The sequence below is a fragment of the Artemia sp. Qi Xiang Cuo genome, chromosome 6 (assembly GCF_049724085.1).
Source record: "Artemia sp. Qi Xiang Cuo chromosome 6, ASM4972408v1, whole genome shotgun sequence".
Classification (NCBI taxonomy): Eukaryota; Metazoa; Arthropoda; class Branchiopoda; order Anostraca; family Artemiidae; genus Artemia; species Artemia sp. Qi Xiang Cuo.
The window spans coordinates 515,586-535,180 of NC_142799.1; the positions used below are offsets into that span (position 1 = coordinate 515,586).

General features: G+C 37.2%; 2 protein-coding genes across 3 annotated transcripts in view; one reads left to right on the plus strand and one right to left on the minus strand.

The window, feature by feature from the left end:
• aPKC (protein kinase C iota type) overlaps window positions 1-6,922 on the plus strand; it is a 104,971-nt gene extending 98,049 nt beyond the window's left edge. For both annotated transcript variants that reach the window (XM_089090444.1, XM_089090445.1), the window contains exons 13-14: window positions 1,794-1,909; window positions 4,392-6,922. In XM_089090444.1, coding sequence (XP_088946570.1) covers window positions 1,794-1,909; window positions 4,392-4,479 — 204 coding nt within the window. In that variant the 3' untranslated portion in view covers window positions 4,480-6,922. The remainder of the gene's footprint in view (window positions 1-1,793; window positions 1,910-4,391) is intronic.
• Window positions 6,923-9,740: 2,818 nt separating this feature from the next.
• LOC148950773 (uncharacterized) lies at window positions 9,741-10,169 on the minus strand. Its single transcript, XM_089090396.1, has one exon. It carries the CDS (start codon window positions 10,167-10,169, stop codon window positions 9,741-9,743), a length of 429 nt encoding a protein of 142 aa, XP_088946522.1.
• Window positions 10,170-19,595: the final 9,426 nt, after the last annotated feature.

Below are 19,595 nucleotides of genomic sequence, written 5' to 3' on the forward strand. Positions count from 1 at the left end.
TATTATTATAGAAAAAATGTTTGTGAAAATTGGTGAAGGGTTACTCAGTCACAAATTAGAACTTATATTTTCCTGATTATGGGTCAAAATCTATTGGCAGGCAGCCAACAAGGGGGCAACACACATTTTTCCCTATGGTTTTCCCCTATTCTGCTACCTTTCCTTTGCTTTCCTTATAATTACTTTATAGTTCCAAATTTCCAGGGGGGCCATTCCCCCCAGTGCCTGCGCCCATGTAATGTTTCCTTCTATACTGTATCCGTATTTTAAAATCATTTGAAATAATTCTATTCCTCTCACCCAGGCTAAACTATGTTTTATCCGGTCGAAACCAGGGGCGGATCTAGAGCAAAATCTTGGGGGGGGGATATGACAAGGGCGCCAATAACTGATGAAATTGACAAATATATTTTAAAAAAAGTGAAAACAGAAAAAACAAGGAATGAGGGCACCAGAAAAATTCTTGGGGGGGGGGGGCAAGGTCCCCCCGGCCCCCTGATCCGCCAGTGGTAAAAAATATAGAAACCTGTTTCAACAAAGCACCAATGACTTGTTCGTTTTATTATTCTAATATTAGAAAATTCCTAGTGCAGTTTCACATTTTCGGGGGGGGGGGGTGTTACCGGGTTTGACTACCCCCTTAAAAAAATTGTCCGACTCGCAAAAAAGTAACAAAAATGCATATAAAATATTTGTTCATGGGTTTTGTACAGTTTTTAACTATACCCCCTCCCCTCCGAACAAAAATTCTGGATACGACCGTGCTTTATAGTAATAACTAAAATATAAATAAAATATAGAAAATATAAAGTATAAAATATAAGTATAAAGTATAAAAGTATAAAATATAAAGTAAAAAATATGAGATGTAAAGTATAAAATATAAAGTGAACTAAAGTAATAATATAGAGTGTGCTTGTCAGTAATAATTCCGATTTTGAGAAGGAGCGCACAATAAGGAAGCTATTGGTATAAAGATCTTGAACTACTATTTTTATTAGTATGACATATTTCCTTCAGAAGAGTGGTAATTCTAGACTGTATTTTTAGGGCTATATCTAGGAGCATCAGAGGGGAGGGGTGCGTTGTTAAAAGGCACCTGGGATATTAAGAAATAGTATAAAATGAGGAATCTAATGCTTCTACTTTTATTCGTATAGCATGTTTCATTCAGAAAAGTGTTTCATTCACAACTCTATATCTAGACTTCATTATTAGGATTATATCGAGGACCATCAGAGGAAGGGGGAGGTGGCGCGTTGTCAAAAAGCACCTGGTATATTGGGAAATAGCATAAAATAAGGGATATCATGGTTCTACTTTTATTCGTATAGCATGTTTCATTCAGAAGAGTAATAATTCTATATCTAGACTTTATTATTAGGGTTATATCGCGGATCATTAAAGGGGGGAGGGTGCATTGTCAAAAAAGCACCTGGGATGTTGGGAAATAGAATAAATAAGGAATCTAATGCTTCTGCTTTTATTCCTATACCATGTTTCATTCAGAAGAGTGATAATTCTAGATCTAGACTTTATTATTCGGGCTATAACTGGGACCATCAGAGGGGAAGGGTGTATTGTTAGAAAAGCAGCTTTAATTTTTGGAAATAACGTAGAATAAGGAATCTAATGGGAGTATTTTTATTCTTGTAGCATGTTTCATTCAGAAGAGGCCAACCAATAAATATTTATCCATGAATATAGAACACCTTACTTTTTTCTTCAAAATAAATTCGGTACTTCAATTTCTATAGTGACGGATTGAAATAATTTTGATTAAATATTTTCAGCTTGAAAGAAAGCAAGTATCCCCTCCGTATATTCCACGTACTGAAAATGAAAGAGATTTGGCTCATTTCCCGCCAGAATTCACTGATGAGCCTGTTCAACTCACCCCAGATGATCCGTAAGTAGTAGTTTTATTATATTTTTAATTTATTTTTTTTAGTGTTATTATTATTATTCATTTATTATTTATAATATCTTATTACTATTTATTCATTACACGTTACTTATTATATATTTTTCATCATATCTCCTATATTTATATATTACATATTTATTTATATTATATATTTTTGATATATGTTATAGACTTATTATTATATGTTTTTATTCTGCATACACATTTCTTATTTATTATATATTGTTATTTTACTATATTTATTATTATATTATTATCCTTATTAATTTTTTATTTTATTTTTCTTTGCTAATCTATTAAGGATTATCTTCCCTGTGAAATGTAGTATTTTGCAACAAGCCTACAAGTGTAACTTGCACGGAAAGGACAAGGGACTTATAATGTTAGAGTATTTAGTTTCAGATCTGTCCTTTCACCGATCTAGAATTATGGTATTGCATACGTTTTTTCTTAGAGAGTGATCTAACCTGCGAAACAAATGAAAATGTTGCCGTTTTCGCGTTTTTGTCTATTTTAAATGTATTTTTCAGTCTAATAATAATAATGCGAAGTGCATTTCAAAAGTGTGTTTTGATAAATGGGTAAAATTGGATCTCAGCTGTTGAATGATGAGAAAATTGTCATCTTACATAGAATCATTAAAACCGTAGGCTCGCGGATAAAACCGCCAAATTTTCTTGGCCAAAAATTGATTTTATTAAAAGGTAAGTTTAACGAATGAAAATATAGTGAAAACGGGTTTTAATATTTTAAACAAAACAGTGGGAAAAAAAATTAATAGTAAAGAAATTCGAATGTTTCGACTTTACGTCCAAAAGCCTTTATCAACGGAAAAAAAAACAAAAAAAAAGAAATGGATTAAGCTAAATTAAACAAAACATGTAAAGAAAAGGAGAACTTTATATGTTGAAGAAATTAAATATATGCTGAAAAACTTTAAAAACTATGCTTTATTTCTAACGATTGCTGAAGAGGCTGTTGCCGATAAATCAAGCTGGACCACGTCAGTCATCCGGTTGGCCATTGGTGCCGGGTACGATCGGCTATCGTGTAGTTTCCTTAAAAAGTAAAAAAAAGCAAGTAAGCTGAAGAATATAGATTTTTCCCGGTAAAGGGTTAGATCTTCAGCGTATTGAGTCGTCCAGAGGTTTAGTTGATCAAATATTTTTTTTATATTTCTGTAAGACATTAGTCGTGGTTTTAATTTTTTTTCTTCTAACTGGATTTTGTAAAAAACACGGCGGAGCATTGTAAATTCCTGCATAACCGATATATCAAATACTGTACAACTAATGAATGATGGAGACCGGTAATTTTGGGCCGTAAAGCGTTTCATCTTTTTTTTTTTACCTGAACTCAGTGCCAAAAAAAAATCTACACCAAAATTCGCCTGTGATAATTAAGGGGGCGACATGCCATTTTGGTCGAAAATGAATTATGTATGTGTCTTCGGTCAACTTAGCATGAGGAATCGAATGGTTCAGCCAGAAATGCCCTGTCTCGTACCGTTACGAAGATAAGAAGAGACATACGCTACTTTTAACCTAGCTCAGAGTCGACGGCTGTGATAATTAAAAGGGCGACATATGGTTTTTCTTAAAAAATTTTCTTATGCGTGTGTCGTTACGAAGATAAAAAAGAAACATACTCCAATCTTGGACGTGGACAAACTTTGAAGCTAAAAAAGAGACATACGACATGGGCAAACTTTTTTCCGTTTTTTGGCTCTCCTGAAAAGTTGTAAAAATGGCGTATGTCACCCCTTCTAATTGTCACAGCCGAACTGCAGAAGTATAAGCACTGGCTTTAGCGCCAAATCTCTTGAGTCTTAGTTGTGATTTTATTCTTGTTCGTCACGTCTTTACCTATTTGTAAGTCAGGTTGTCGTCGTTTCATTGTTTATTTTTTTTTTGACCTTTCATTGTTTTATCACGTTTATCAATTGCAGAAGATTTTTCAGTCTAATTAAAAAAAAATACCCGTTATAATCGGAATTTTAAAATTATTTTGTATTAATTCAGCCAATATTTTCACTTTTTCTTGTAATAGGATTTTTATAAGTGGTTTTCGATTTTTCGTAAACCACTTCAAAAATGTGTATATCTGATTTTTCTAGTACTATAGTTCTAAAGAATGGTGCAAATTGGTAATTTAGACCCCTGGGGCCTTCCCACCCTTAATTCAGTGCCAAAAAATGTACAGCAAAACTATAGAAGTGTGAACACTGGCCTCAGCGCCAAATTACTTAAATGTTTAATTGTTTACCTTTAAATATTAATGGTGTACAGATTTGTTATTTTTGTCTGTTGTGTTTTTACCCCTTTGTAAGTTTATTTGTCTTTTTTTTATTATTTTTTTTTCATTCTTTCGTTGTTTGATCAATGATCAACTGAAAATTGATCACATTGATCAACAACAGTGGCACATTGGTCAGTGTTTTTTATATCTTTTTTATTGTTTGCAGGACTGCCATTGAGAAAATAGATCAATCCGAGTTCGAAGGTTTCGAGTATGTGAATCCACTTTTGATGTCAATGGAAGATACAGTTTAATAGCAGAATTTTAGTTGATATTTATTTCCGTCCTTGTGTCAAGTTTGCTCTATTAGCACTATTTCAGTTCGATTTTTAGCACCGTTCATGTGCTGAACGCCTGTATTGTTTTTACCAAAGAATGTCACAAAAGGAAGTTACTTCAATTTATTGGTCAAACTCTTATGAATGGTGAAAAAGAATTTAAGTAGTTGAAAGTTATTGCTGAAATTAAAGATTAAACTTTAGAATATTTACAGAAATAGCTATAAAATATTAATTTAAAAATTTGCGTGAATTTTTTGGTCAAAACAGTATATGTGATCGATACCAGGATGGCACTAAAATTGAATTGTAATATCACTAATTGTTGAGCAATTCTGAAATTGTTGAGTTCCATCACTGATATAGGTGCCTTTTGTTGTTAAAGCCTCGTATTTTGTGTGGAAAAGCGTAGTGTTTCATATGCCGTACGTCTTCTCATCTTTCTGTATTTGCCCCTTTTGTACATATTGTAATTTTTCTTTGTGAAGGTTAATATGTTTTAGCTGGGAAATTTCTATGAAGATTGAAAGATCCCTTTTTCAAGAGAACTTTCAAATTCTAGCAGCAAATAAGGATTAACGTTACTGGTCATTTGTTGAGCTTTCCTTCGCATTTGCACAGAACGTCCTCCAATAAAAAGGATAAATGTCCTCCAGAGCCATTGAGTGGGGTGTCGAGAGTTGGTGAAGTTTGAGTTGCCGGGTCCAGGGATAGGTAGGAAGCCTGTCGCTCAACCTTGCGGCAGCTGGGATCTAACCTCGGGCCTCAGATGACCAAGCAGACCTCAATCCATTTCGCTACCACAAACTTATAGAGTGTTTTTGGGCATACTAAAAATGTTTAGCACTCACTGCTACTACTACTAACAACACGGTGCAGCATTAAGCCGCCTGAGGCCTGAACAGCTGCGAGCGTTCTTCCTCCACCCCAATCTATTCAAGACATCACTCTCCTATGAAGTTCTAGTTCCCTTTAAATCCTTACTTATGACATCTTTCCACCCAGTCCGGGGACGAAAGGGGAGCAACGGTGCAAACAGACCCCTTTCCGCCATTAGGAAATGTCTTTGAACCCTTCCCCTGCGAAAAAACGTTCAAATACTGTTTTCTCCAGTCTAGTCTTGGAATTTGTTCATAGTTTATTACAGGCTAAATGATGGATATCTTATTCTGAATGATACCCTTTTTAGTTGGGTCTACATCACTCTCCTCTCTGCCAACATTGTCATCTACCTGATGGAAAATATTCAACACAATTTGTATCAGTTTCCATTTTCTGTAGGTGATTCCAAGATATTAAAGCAATATTACCGAGGTGCAAAAATCCAAAAAAAACTTGGGGTTTTTACTAACCGCCCTTTCTCCCATCAAACAGAACCAATAATTTTTAAACGTATTATTCGTATCTTAAAGAAGATGATATATTGATCCCTTGATTGTCCGCATCAGCCATAATAACTGTTCTCTACAGACTACTTCTAAAAGGCGAAAGGATCTTCGTGGTCGTTCGCCATCCGCGCTTGTTAGAATAAAAGGGATAAATTGTAAACAATTCTGGAATTTTAACCTAAAGTTGACTTTTAAATATCAGAACCAAAGACCCTACAAACATCTTCATGGTCATTTCATTGTGGATGGCAAACGCATTGTAACTTTTGTCTAAATGTGGATGAAAATCCGATGCATGGAAAAGGGATTAGGGAAATATGACTGTTCATTTGTGCAAGAACAGGGGCACTTTTAAAAGGTAAAGAATATGGCATTGGACTTTACAGTCCCTACCGGCGGTGCTGATCTCCGTTTCTTGGCCCTTCAGTCAGGGGCCCTTCAGTAACTGCAATGGGGGGGGGGGCAACCATCCTATGATTTCGCACACCCTTCCTCTTTACCTTCCCCAGATTTCTCCAGGTTGGAGAAATTCAAAGCTGGGTAGATTCTGGCTGAGCTTACAGAGTCACGCCACTGACCCCCATCCCAAACCAAATAATTGGGTACACAAGGATTTGAAACCCCGTCCTCTCGGACAAAGGATGCCAAACCCAGCGCACCAATCCACTGAGCTAGAACGGCTCTGTTTTAAAGTCAATGTTGATAAATTCCATAAATATCTAGTCTTATTATTATGATATTAATTACCAGTATTCGTTTATATTTTAGTACAAAATAACTTACAAGCAGATTCTTTAACAGTTAGTGTGGAAGGTATGAAGCCCGTTTGCCATCCATGAGAAATCTAATTCGTATTGGGTTTAATATGGTTGTTTTACTAACATATAAACTGTAGTTAACTTAAGGTCTTCCATTAGACCAGTTTTCTCACTGGATCCTACCTAAAGTTCGGGTATTTGCCAAGAACCACAGTTTCAGTTAAATAATTTTTGTAGATGTTTGTTAAAAATAAAGCAACTTATTATACTTTACTTTTTTATTGATTAAACACAATACGCAGGACACCTAGTTTTAAAAATAGTAGACAGAGAGGTCGAAGTCTATGTGTCTCATTTGTTGCAAAAAACGAAACCAACAAAAAAGGCATGCTTCTCGAAAAAAGAAAAAAGAATACCCAGAAATATGAATAAATAAACAAGGAATCCTTAAAAATTACTAAAAATGCTTCTAAATTTTAAAAATTAAAAAAAAATGCTAAAAATTTTATGCCTAAAAGCCGCGTTGCTGTCACTAATTTATTTTTCCAAAACATTGAAACACAATTTCTTCATCACAGATGACAAAAAAAATTGTTTTCTATCACTAAAAGCCACTGTGTGCTGCCAGATTCTGTCTTAGCTTTTTAAGTTTGCGTGATATAATCGCCTCGCTAATTTTGATAGTTTAAAGTCGAAAAGACAGTAAAAATTAAATTTGATTCTTTAAATCGATGCAGCGGAAGCTTTCACAACCATATAGGGCTTAAAAAATTGGTAGAAACTTAGAACTCGATTTTTAATGAAAAAGATCTCTATTTACCGTAATGCAATTTTATTACTGAATTGGCGCAAAATTTGAAAATAAGGAAGATGTTTGAGAATTCCGCAGAAATTGAACAAAAATAAGTATCATCATGGCGCTTCAAAAAGTGTTGCTTTCATGATTGCTGTAACAAAAGATTCCCATTAACTGGCAGTAAACTGGATAAAAAAAAACTAGTGATTACAGGAGTAAATTTATAAAAGAATATAATCTTATTACAAACAAGGAAAGATTTGTACATATATTTAAAGGAATTGTACATATAATTGAATAGGTAAAAATCTAAGCTGAGCATCAATATGGATATTGTTAAAATTATTCAAGTTTAAACACTTGAAATTGTTAGCTAATTGAATAACCTACAAGAACATCTTAACGCCCGTCAATATGCTCTGATAAAGCTAATGGTGACAGGCTTGTAAGATTTACTTTTGCATGGTCAAATCTTTAAGTTCGTTAAACTAAGCTGTTAAGTTAAATTCAAGATTCATTTAATATTTCATAATTTTGGCCTAGGCCGCAACTAGTTTTGCTACTTTTACAACATCAATAAATTGCAAGGTGAAGAAATTAGGAACGATTAAATGCACTGACAAAAAAAATGAACAAAAGAGATTGCAAAACGATGGGTATGGCATCTCAATTTTCCGATTTTATTCTTGATTTGGATAGGCAGACGCTTTGAGCAAGGAGGTGGCAGCAATAAACGATGCCTCTGACTTGCGAGTAGTGAGGGTCCAGAATTTAGGATAAGTTCGTATCTGTGCTCAGGGAGAGAGGGCATTTTTAAAAACTTTAGAGTAAATTCATAAGATACATAATATGCACCGAGTATGATTTTTGCAGCACGTTTCTGCACAGTTTCCATGTCACCACTGAAATATTCTGTATTTTACATTTGCGGGCCCCAGACAGAACATGCGTACTCAAGTAGTGGCCACACATAACAGGTATGCCAGTTTGAGTTGCATCGTAGGACAACCCAGTTGCCGAAAGTAACCACCGATATTAAAGCGTAATTTCTTTTCTTTACTAAGTTTACAACATGTGGACTAAAGCAGCAGTCTGAGCTAAAAGTGCCACCGAGCATAACTGCGGTTCAGTTAACTGGGTACCATGGCTCAGGACAGGAGAGATCACATTTTAGAGGGTTGAACCTCTTCACTTTTGTTCTATTTTCGTCGATTTGCAACCCTTGTGTGTTACACTGGGCAAAAAGTCGATATGAGATAACAATTGAATTGTGGAACGACTTACTATTCGTCTACTAGGTATTTTAGCAGGATGAATAAGTCACCAACGTATTTAAAACGATCCTCAACTTCCGAAAGAACGTAGTTTATCACCACTAGAAACAGCAGGGCTGCAAGTTTTGGACTTTGAGGTGTACGATGCGCCGCATATTATTTCGGTACTTGACTTACTTGACTTAGGGCTTCTGCCGCGTTGGGGACGGCTTAGAGAGCGTCGCAACTCTGCTCCTCCAGACTGACCAATTTGGTGCTAAGATTGGGGCCTCGTCGACAGCAATGTTGGCCATCTCCAGGAATTTATTGAGACTATCCTTCCACCTGGTCCGGGGTCTGCCTCTCGGGTGGGACCAGCCATGTGCTTTTGGGTCAAAATAAAAATTATTATGGCTGGGTTTGTCTTCGGCATGCGTAGCAGGTGTCCAAACCACCTGAGAGTGCGCTATGCTATCTGGATTGAGAAGGGCACTTGGGAGGTGAGCGTATGTAACCTTGCGCTGCTCAAAAAATCGTCCCACCGAAGTCATTCAATCTGACGGAGCTGTTTCGTCTGGCAGACACCTATAATATTGAGGGTTGTCAACTTAAGGGACCATGTTTCTGCTGCATAGAGCAGGACGGAGCTTACAGATGCGTTATAAATTCGCATCTTCGTGCGCCTAGATATGTCCGGTGTTCTCCAGAGAGCGTTGAGCCTTCCGACGATAGACGAGGGTTTTGACATTTGACTGCGTATTTCCTCATCTATGGAGCTATCACTGGACAGCACGGAGCCAAGATAAGTGAATTTTCTTACAACTTCAACAGGAGCTCCGCAGACAGTTATGTTCTCGGGGGGCGGGACAGGGCTTGAGGACTCTATTGCCATTATCTTAGTTTTGAGCTAGTTGATTTTCAGCCCCACATTTTCTGCCTCTTCCTGTAGGACTTACAGCGCGTCAGTCAATTGGTCAATTGAATCGGCAACAAGAGCAAGATCATTTGCGAAGTCGGCATCCGTCAGAACCCGATCTCCAAACTACAGACCGAAGGGCAGGCGATTTATAGTTCGTGTCATGACATAGTCGGTGACGCAGTTGAAAAGTTCCGGGGCGGCGGCACACCCTTGACGGACACTAGTTTTGATACCGAATGTCGTGCTCCGTTTGCCGTTGACTTTAATGCAGCTCTTTGTCTCTTCGTAGAGGTTCTCAAACAGTTTGGTGTATTTGGCCGGCATCCTAGTAGATCGAAGTATCAGCCAGAGCGAGTTGCGATCCACCGAGTCGAACGCAGCCCTGAATCCAACAAAGGCTAGGTATGCTTTCCTCCCGAATTTGTTTGTATTCTCAATTAGCTGGCGCATAGTAAAGATCTGTTCTACAACGGACCTCCTGGACATAAACCCAGCCTGCTGGACTCTCCTCTTTCTACAGAGGATATTCGTGCATCTATCCAGCAGGGTCATAGCAAATAGCTTTCAAGGTACTGAAAGAAGAGTTATGCCTCTGTAGTTAGAACAGATTCCTTTGCTCCCCTTTCTCTTCCAGAGAGGCAGGATTATGCCAGTCCTTCGGGATCCATTCAGTGCCCCACACTACAGAGAACAGCTTCTGGAGCCAAAGTAGCATAGCCGAACCGGCATACTTCAAGAGCTCAGCGGATATCCCGCACATACCTGCCACTTTGTTGTTCCTCAAGCGTTTTACTGCTGAGTGGATTTCTGCAGGCGTGAAAGGAGTTTGTGATTCATTTGTCAGCAGTTCCTGAGTGTTGGCGGCTAGGCTGGTGAGTTCCTGGTCGTTAATTGAGCTAATGTTTTTTGTTTTTGTGTTTTAACTAAGTTAATGTTTAGACATCACCCCCCCCCCCCCCACACACACACAAACACGCACCTCACTATCAGGATAGGGTTAGTTCATGAAGAGATATTTAGTTCCGATATTTTTCCACAAAATGTTTTTCTAGGCTGCTTAACTAAGAGAAAATATAGTAAATTCATGAAACTAAATTGATTATCATAGAAGCTAATTGTTTATATATGTATTGCAGTGTTTGTATATGCTAAATAAATAACTTTACTGAAATAGTTCTATAATATTTTTCCAATTTAATTCGCATCAATCGAATCCTTATTTTCTTCTCATTCTGGCAGTATCACTTTTGGTGTTAGATGAATAACACCAATTTAAAGATGAAAATATATATATTTGACGCATATTCAGTGTCATGAAAGATTTTTTCAAAAGATAAGAGCTTACCTTGAGGGCAGGGTTGCCACCTGTAGCACGGAAGTGCTACTCAGCACTATTTCATCATGTGTAGTATTGTAGAACGTGCTGTATTGAATATAACACTTTTCTCTTATATGATCAAATTGTTGCACTTTCATGCTACAATTTTTTCTTTTTGTCTTGGACGAAATAATGAGGATTTTGAAGAAAAAAAAACAGAGGGATGAGAAAAAAACCGTGGACCGCGTTTTTGCTGTGTTTGCTTCAAAAGATTGGTGCTGAGTTTGAAATAACCAGACATGGATCGTAAAAAGAAAATCAGTAGTTCTGCTAGAAAAAGCTGGCTAAAAGTAGCCCCCAGGAAAAAAAATGTGAATACTTTTGCTTTTGATCTGTGAGTGAAACTATAAAGCTGATCTGTGAGTAGAACTTCAGGCTGTTGATCTGTGAAACTCTAGAAATGAATTTCTTATTGTAGCGCAACCACATTATATGCTTTCTGGAAAAATGGGACGTAAAACTGGGAACTGGGTACTACTACTTCCGGGCCATTTTTCCCTTTTTGGGGCCAGAAGAACAGTGGAGCAGAAAATTAAAAAATGCGAAGGAAAACGGTGGTACAGAAGACTTTTCTGGAAAATTGCAAGAAGAAGGTGACGATAAGTGATTAAGAAAAATAGTTTTTTAACGTGGCTTAGAACAGAAAAAGGTACTTTTCATGTTTCCAGTTTTTCGTCCCATTATTCCTGACAGCGGATAGTCTGGACGGGTTACAGACATACAGAATACAATTGCATGATGTGTTTCACATCAAAATATAGATCAAAAGATTTATTACTATTATTATTATTATTTATTTATTACCCGTCAAAAAAAAACAAAAAAAAACAAAAAAAAACAAAAGATGGAGTATCACTAAAAAAGAAAAAAAAAGAAAAAAAAATACATCGAACCAATAACAAAGACGAGAAACAAAAACTCAAACAAAAGCTCAGATTTGCTGCTGCAGTGATTTCCTGTAGCGAGTTCCAGATACAAAGTGTTTACAGGGATATGCCGGAGCATGGGGCCCATATGGAGGGGAGGCAGAGGGGGGCTCCAGTCCCCCTGGCTGAATGATGCTGCCTTATATTTTATATTTTTGTTTTGATATTTCTATTATACAGCTTTGGAGGTGCCGATTAGACCAGTTAAGCCCCCCCTAAAATTCAGCTCATGGGCACCAATGTGCTGGAGATGTCTTATATTGGAGTGGTGAACATTGTTCTGCAAAGTTTTTCTCTCTAAAACTCGTAGACGGGGAACATAGGTGTTACCATTTCTGGAGGGTTCCACAAACGAGCTGTAAATAAATATACAACAGTCCGAGAAGCTGGGTGCATAGTTTGCATAAATAACATGATCCTTTTCACGGAAATTCTTAGCTTTAATTATATTAATTTTAAAACCAAAGACCTCGCTTAAGTCGTCGTTGAGGGTAATTCTTTCATTCTCAATCGAGTTGATAATGATAATGTTAATCTCTTGCTATTCAATAAACAGTAGTGTTCGCGTCCCTCCATGGTTGGGTTTTCGTGATACCTGTCCTTGTAATCAATGAAATCAAGTCATCACAGTATCATGCCTTTCAACCCAGCATGGGTCACAAAAGTGAAGCAGCTTTTTTTCTCCGTGTGCAGCAGAATACAGAAGAATCTCACGATTAACTTTGTTTGGGTAACAAGTAATATATTACCCGAGAATTTTAAACTTTGTAACAAGTGTGCCGGCAGAACGCCAAAATAGCAGTGGTGGTTGTGTGACAGTTTAGGTGGTTAAGGGCACCAAACTACGACTTTACCCCGAAAAGGACGAATTTGCAATCAACTTAAAATCCTGAGAAGCTGCTAGATTTACAAGTATCAATAAGTATATTTTAGGCTTCCCAGTTACAAAAGAAGTAATGCGACACGGTGGTAGTACTGGATTCAATCAAGTTGATTCGCTTTATTTGTAATGAAATTAAGCTACGTTTCGTGATATGTAATTGCGTATCAGCTATAATAAGGGGGGGGTGAGTCATTGCTTAGGTGGGGGTTGGGTAGATTCCTACAAAAGTGCATTTTACTAGACAAACTGCTTACTCTTCATGGGGTTCAGATAAACGTTGAAAGAGGAAGGGGGAGTAGGAATTAATTAGAATGCTTCTCTATACAGCTCATTTGTTACATTACCGTATCTACCAAAACAGAGGTGGAAAAGGCAAGGTAGGTCATCATCAGCCCCGCCATGAAATTTCCTTGGGGTGGCAAATTCTGCTAAGAACTTAGTTTTCAGCAATTTTAAATGGTAATATTTTTCTTTTTTTATTTATATGAAGTACTTCAATGTGCTTAAAATATATATATATATAATGCATTTATCGATAAAAAATCCTATTTTAGAGGTTGTGATGGCTTCACTTATGTAGAAGATCAAAAGTCTCAAAGAATTTCCATCCATACAAACAATAATACTCCTTTTCATTCAATCAAAATTCTTTAGTAGTAAAATTAACAAGGATTTTTCACCAAAATTACTTTCACCAAAAGTATATTCAAATTTTATCCAAAATTGAAATTATTAATTTAATCGTAGGACGGTACTAACCAACGTATAATTATTGATTTACATATTTTAAAAGCAATTGACAAGGGATTCAAGGGACCGGTACTTCAAATTATATATTGGCTAGGCCTGGGTATGATTTGGAAAAGATAAGAACTTTTAAATAAAAAAGTTTTTTATTGTTTAAAAAAAATAGAGTTGTGAGAGAGTCAAACTTTAGCGTAAAGAGCAAGGCGTTGAGGAGGGGACATCCCCTTTCATATACGGAACAATTTTTGTTCTTTTAAGGTTTTAATGTTGCTCCTTACTCTCAGTTAAAACAACTTGTTTTTTTTATTTAATTTTTTAACGTTTTTGAAATAATGCAGGTTTTGATCTTGGCTCACATTAAATGAATAATTAAAACACAATTTTAATATTAATTTAATTTGGTTAAATGGCTTTCTCGAAACTTGTTTTATTTTATTTACGAACGTTTTTATTAGTAATAAATATACGTAACTTACAAATTAACTTACGTAACGAACTTCTATATACATATATTTTTAATACATACATTAGGGGGTTTACCCCCTAGTCGATACGTTGCTCTTTGATCGATAGTTCAAATTTTGTTCCAATTCTTTAAAAATTGCCTCTTAATCACAAAGGCCGTTAATTAGAATAAATATCTCTTATGAAAGTACCAGTGGCGCCAAGTCACGAAAATGTAGGGGGGGCAAGGATTTTTTTTCGATTTTTCTTTTAATTAAGATGCAAAAAAAAGAACAACATTTAGCAAACATACCTAAAACAGGGGGTGGCGGCGAGGTCGCTGCTTGGCAAAATCGTCGACTAATCTATCCAAATCCAGTTTCTTTACCTCCTCTTTTTCAACGGCCATTATCATGAGATCACTGAGTCTGTTGTTTCCCATCATCGATCGCAGATAGTCTTTCACACGCCCTAATGCCGAGAAGAATCGTTCATTACTGGCAGTGGTCACAGGCAAAGTAGCAACTAGCTTCATCAGTTTTAGCACTGCAGAATAGGCAACTGGAAGGTCGGATAAGATTTCGATAGCTCGAAGAAGATCCATTTTTGAAATATCACTTTTTGACAGATGCAGCTTTGCAAGAGAAAGCTGGGATTCTATGACATGGTCATCGACACTGAGAATCTCTTGATAATGACACATAACTCTTTCCACTTTCGAAAGTTTGAGAAAATTGGAACTTGAGGGGTCGAAGGCAGATAAAGCGTCGAGCATAGGCATATTCTGCATGAAACGTTGGTCCAACTCACTCGTCAAACGATCTAGTACCTCAAAGTACAGAAGTTTACCGCAGTCTGATTCAACTGGCTGAATGATATTGCGTTTAACGGTTGTTGAGTTTGAAACAAAGCCTTTGAGACGAATGGAACTGGCTTGACATCTCTTGCCTCGAGCACTGGTTTTAGATTGTGGAGATTTCGATTCCTGGATATCGTTTAAAGCCAAGAATTCAGATATGTTTTTGCTTAAGTTGTTCCACTCATTATCATTTCTCAGCTTTTGGAGTGTCTCATATGTCCCAGAAATCAGTGCAAGTGCCTTATAAATCAAAAAACTTCCGGATTGAAGTGGCTCTCAAAAACAATTTACAATGACTAATACTTTTTCCATTATGTGTAAAGTTGAAACAAAAGAGGCAGAGTTGATTTTGTCCAGTAGTCCTTTTGCTTCACAAGCTGCCTCGCCGTTGGAACTATCAGAGACTGCGGCAAGCACAGCAACAATACAATCAAATCTGGCCTTTACCTTCGAAATAGAGCGGACTGCGTAAAACCAGCGAGTCTGGACGGTCCTCTCTAGCTCCAAGACTATTTACCCGCTAATACGCTGGGATTCCAAAAATAGCTCGTGACGAGTATTGCTGCATGATATAAATGCGTAAAGTCTTTGCACCACAGAGAAAAATTCAGGAAGTTCGCTGATATTTTTTAGGCAGTCAGTCAAAACCAAGTTTAATCTGTGGGCGTGACAGTGTACATAAACTGCATGAGGCACCTTCTCCCTAAACTTTGCTTGAACTCCGTTAAATTCCCCACTCATAACGGATGCGCCATCATAACATTGGGCAATACACAGTATCGAATCTACACCAAGGTTTTCTATAGTTTCACGAATCGAGATGGATAAGCTCTTGGCGTCTAATTTTTGCATACGATAGCAGCCGATCGATCGCTCCAACTTTCCCATTTAATATATACCTGAGTATGATTGCTAATTGTTCTTTTCTAGAAATGTCTTTTGTCTCGTTGAGAAGAATAGCGAAGTATTTAGCGGATTTTGCTTCTGAAATAATATCTTGGCGCAAGGCATTTCCTATCAGTGTAGCCTAACTGTGTCATTTTGGTACTGATGACTGCAATATTGACCATATCGGCGCTGTAACTTGGCCTTCAGCTTTTCGTTACCTTTAGACATTTCTTCCATCAATTCAACCAAATTACCCCGGTTTGCAGATGTTTCTGATTCGTCATGACCCCTCAAAGCAAGACCCTGGCGGCCAAGAAAGCAAATAGCGCGAAAAATGTACTTCACATGATCTCTATTTTCCTGAAACTCTTGAGATCTGGATTGAATTAAGGCATTCGCTATAGATTTCGAAGTATCATTACTCATTATCTTAAATTCCGTCGATGCTTACATACAATGCCTATGTCTTTCAGAACCATCATGTTGCTTTAATAGAGCAGAACTGTCTTTCCGCTTGCAAAATCCTGACTCAATGAAAGCCCTTTTTCCAGCAGTTTCTCCAGCCCTTAGAGTCCCCATAGAAAAATGGCGGCAAGCAAAACAAAACACGGAATTCAAGTTTTTTGAGTATTCAATCCATTCATAAGTCTTATAGTGATGTGCACTGAATTTCCTTCCGTTAGAAGTGGAAGCCGGATATCTCTCAAGAATAGGTTGAGCTGGTTTGTCGTGACACGTCCTAGAGATATCTGAGAGAGTTTCTCGACTGCTACTGGAACTCGCAAAGGGTTCAGCGATGCAGACCGAACTTTCATGTTGATCTAAACCATTTATTGTTCCGCTTGTTTCAGAAATTCTGTCACAGGTGGTGGAATTTATCTCAACTAACCCGAGACTTTTGGCGCTGACACTATTGCCAGTTTCTTGCACTAAAGTTTCTTCATTTTTCTTCCGCATATTCACCGAAAAAAAATCCAAAGTTTGTTGTCACTTTTTACTCATAGTTAAACGAGTAGTAGACAAGGACTTCACTCAGACACGGCAAGAGAAGAACTGAAGAAACACGTAGAAACTCACTTAGAAAATAACTCTCATACTCCACGGTGAAACTACCCCGCTTAGAAACCCCATAAACCAATCACATTTCCTGTTCATGACAGTCCCATACACTCCACTGGGACTAGTCATCCCATAAACTATTCAGCAACGTCAAGAATCTGCTGCCCAAAACCCCCTTGAAACCCTAGAACACATTTCCTTTCCCAGCTACTAAAAAAGGCAATATACAAAACTCATGGTTTACAACGAATTCTTCACAAGAACAATAACGAAACGGGTACTGACCACATGAAGCTTAGTTTTGAATGAACCCTCCTCGGAAATAAAATAGTGTAGACGCGCTCGCTCTTAGACATTTCAAAACAAGATTATAAAATTAGGGCACCAGTTTGTTGGTCGTATTTATTGGACCAGTTGCTGGTTTAATATAGCACATAGCTAAAATAGAAAATAGCTGTGAAATATAAATAAGAAGGTAATTTTCAAAGTCTAGGGGGGGGGGGCATGGCACCCCCCTGCCCCCCTAATTGGCGCCCCTGGAAAGTACTAAAAAATCTCTGGCTTAAAGAGTGAGGCATTGACTAGGGGGTGAACCCAGTCATATATGTAATATTTTCTGTTCGTTTAAAGTTTTGATGTTGCTGCTGTTGCAGTTGAAAAACTTGTTTTTTATATTTAATTTCTGATCTTTTTTTAAATAATGCTGGGAAGTCCGGCGTCCCCTTAATAGCAATGTCCCTTCCCCCATGAAAACTTCCTTCATGGAAAGATCCTCCCACATAACCCCCGACCCCCCCCCTCACTACCAGGAAAAATCTCCCCTGAAAACGTCTGTACGGTATACTTCCCAATAACCAATACTATATGTTAACATTGGGTAAAGTTCATGACTTTCAGCCCTCCTCCCGGGAACTTCGGGGGATTAAATCATCCTAAAAGACATACTTATAATATTTTCGAACATGCTGAACAAAATGAATATCTCAAAATTTTGATTGGATAACTTTGGAAAAAAATGAGCGTGGGAGTGGGCCTAGTTGCCCTCAGTTTTTTGGTCATTTCGAAAAGGCACTAGAAATTTGAATTTGCTTACGAATGAGCCCCCCCCCGATATTCTAGGACCACTGGGTCGATACGATCACCCCTGAAAAAAAAAAAAAAAACAAATAAACACGCATCCGTGATCTTTCTTCTGGCAAAAAATGGAAAATTGCACATTTTTGTAGATAGGAGCTTGAAACCTCTACAGTAGGGTTCTGTGATACGCTGAATATGATGGTCTGATTTTCATTAAGACTCTATAACTTTTAGGGGGTCTTTCCCCCCTTTTTCGAAAATCAGCCAAATTTTCTCAGGCGCGTAACTTTTGATAGGTCAGATTAAACTTGATGAAACTTATATATTTGAAATCAAAATTAAAATCTAATTCTTTTGATGTATCTATTGGTGTCAAAATTCCGTTTTTTAGAGTTTCGGTTACCATTGAGCCGGGTCGCTCCTTACTTACAGTTCGTTACCACGAACTGTTTGATTTTGATGGGTAATCAAACAGTTCGTGTTTTTTTCCCCAGGGTGATTGTATAGACCTAGTGGGCCTAGAACGTCGGGGAAGGGCTTATTCTAACGGAAATGACCTTTTTAAGTGAACAAAAAAATTGGAGGGCAACTAGGCCCCCTCCCATGCCACTTTTTTCTCAAAATTGTCCGATCAAAATTTTGAGATAGCTTTCTTATTCAGCATAGTTGAAAGGCCCAATAACTATGTCTTTGGAGATTAAATGACCCCCTACAGTGCCTGGAGAAAAGTTATAAAAGTCGCTCATTGTTTTATTTGTTATTGGGAAGTACGCATACATTTTCCGGGTGGGGAGGGGAGGACGAATTTTTTGCTGGGAGAATTTTCAATGGAGAGGATAGTTTCCAGGGGGTTAAATTTTCAGAGGAAATTTTACTCTGGGTTGATTTTCCAGAATTCATACATGAAATTTGTTTATATGTCATGCTTTGTCTTTACCGATTTAGTTTTACGCGTGGAGATGTCAAGTGTAATTGTCCCGGGTAAATTTTCCCCAGGATTGAATTGTCCAGGGGATGTTTCTATGGGGTGAGGATTTTTCCGTCGAGGCGGAGCCAGGTACCCTAGCGTTATTTAAAAAAAAACAGAAAAAAAACAAGTTTTTCAACTGAAAGTAAGGAGCAACATTAATACTTAAAACCAACAGAAATTATTACGTTTATGAGATGGATTCCCCATCGTCAACATCTCGGTCTTTAGGCTAAACTTTAAATTGTGTCCCAATTCTTTAAAAACGACTCCTAAACACAAGGGTCGTTTAACTAGAACAATAAGTAACTTTTTTCAAAGTGCCAAAAAACTGTAGCGTGATGAGTATGGTTTTGAGGAGGGGAGCAGCCCCCATCTTATACGTAATAATTTTTATTCGTCTTAAGTTTTAATGCTGCTCCTTACTTTCAGTTGAAAAAACTTGTTTTTTCTTTATTTAATGAAACTTAGAGACAAACAATTTTATAAAGGCAATGGAAAAGTATGTCAATTAAAGTAAAAGTATATAAAAATAAAAAAGTAATTAATTTAAAAAAATTTATAAAACAATAGCCTGCTTACAAAAACTAAGATATAAACTCCTAGCATTTAGTTCAGTTGAGAAATGCCGAAGCGTTGGACGGATATTTTTTTTAACAATAACGACAGTTTTGAATTTGGTTATCAAACACGAAAATATTTAATGTCTTTAGACTCAGTGTTTATAAAAAGCAACGCATTATCAAAGTA

Coding starts and splice junctions, on each gene's coding strand:
- LOC148950773 (XM_089090396.1), bottom strand. CDS start 10,169: ATGACCCTGCTGGATAGATGCACGAATATCCTCTGTAGAAAGAGGAGA.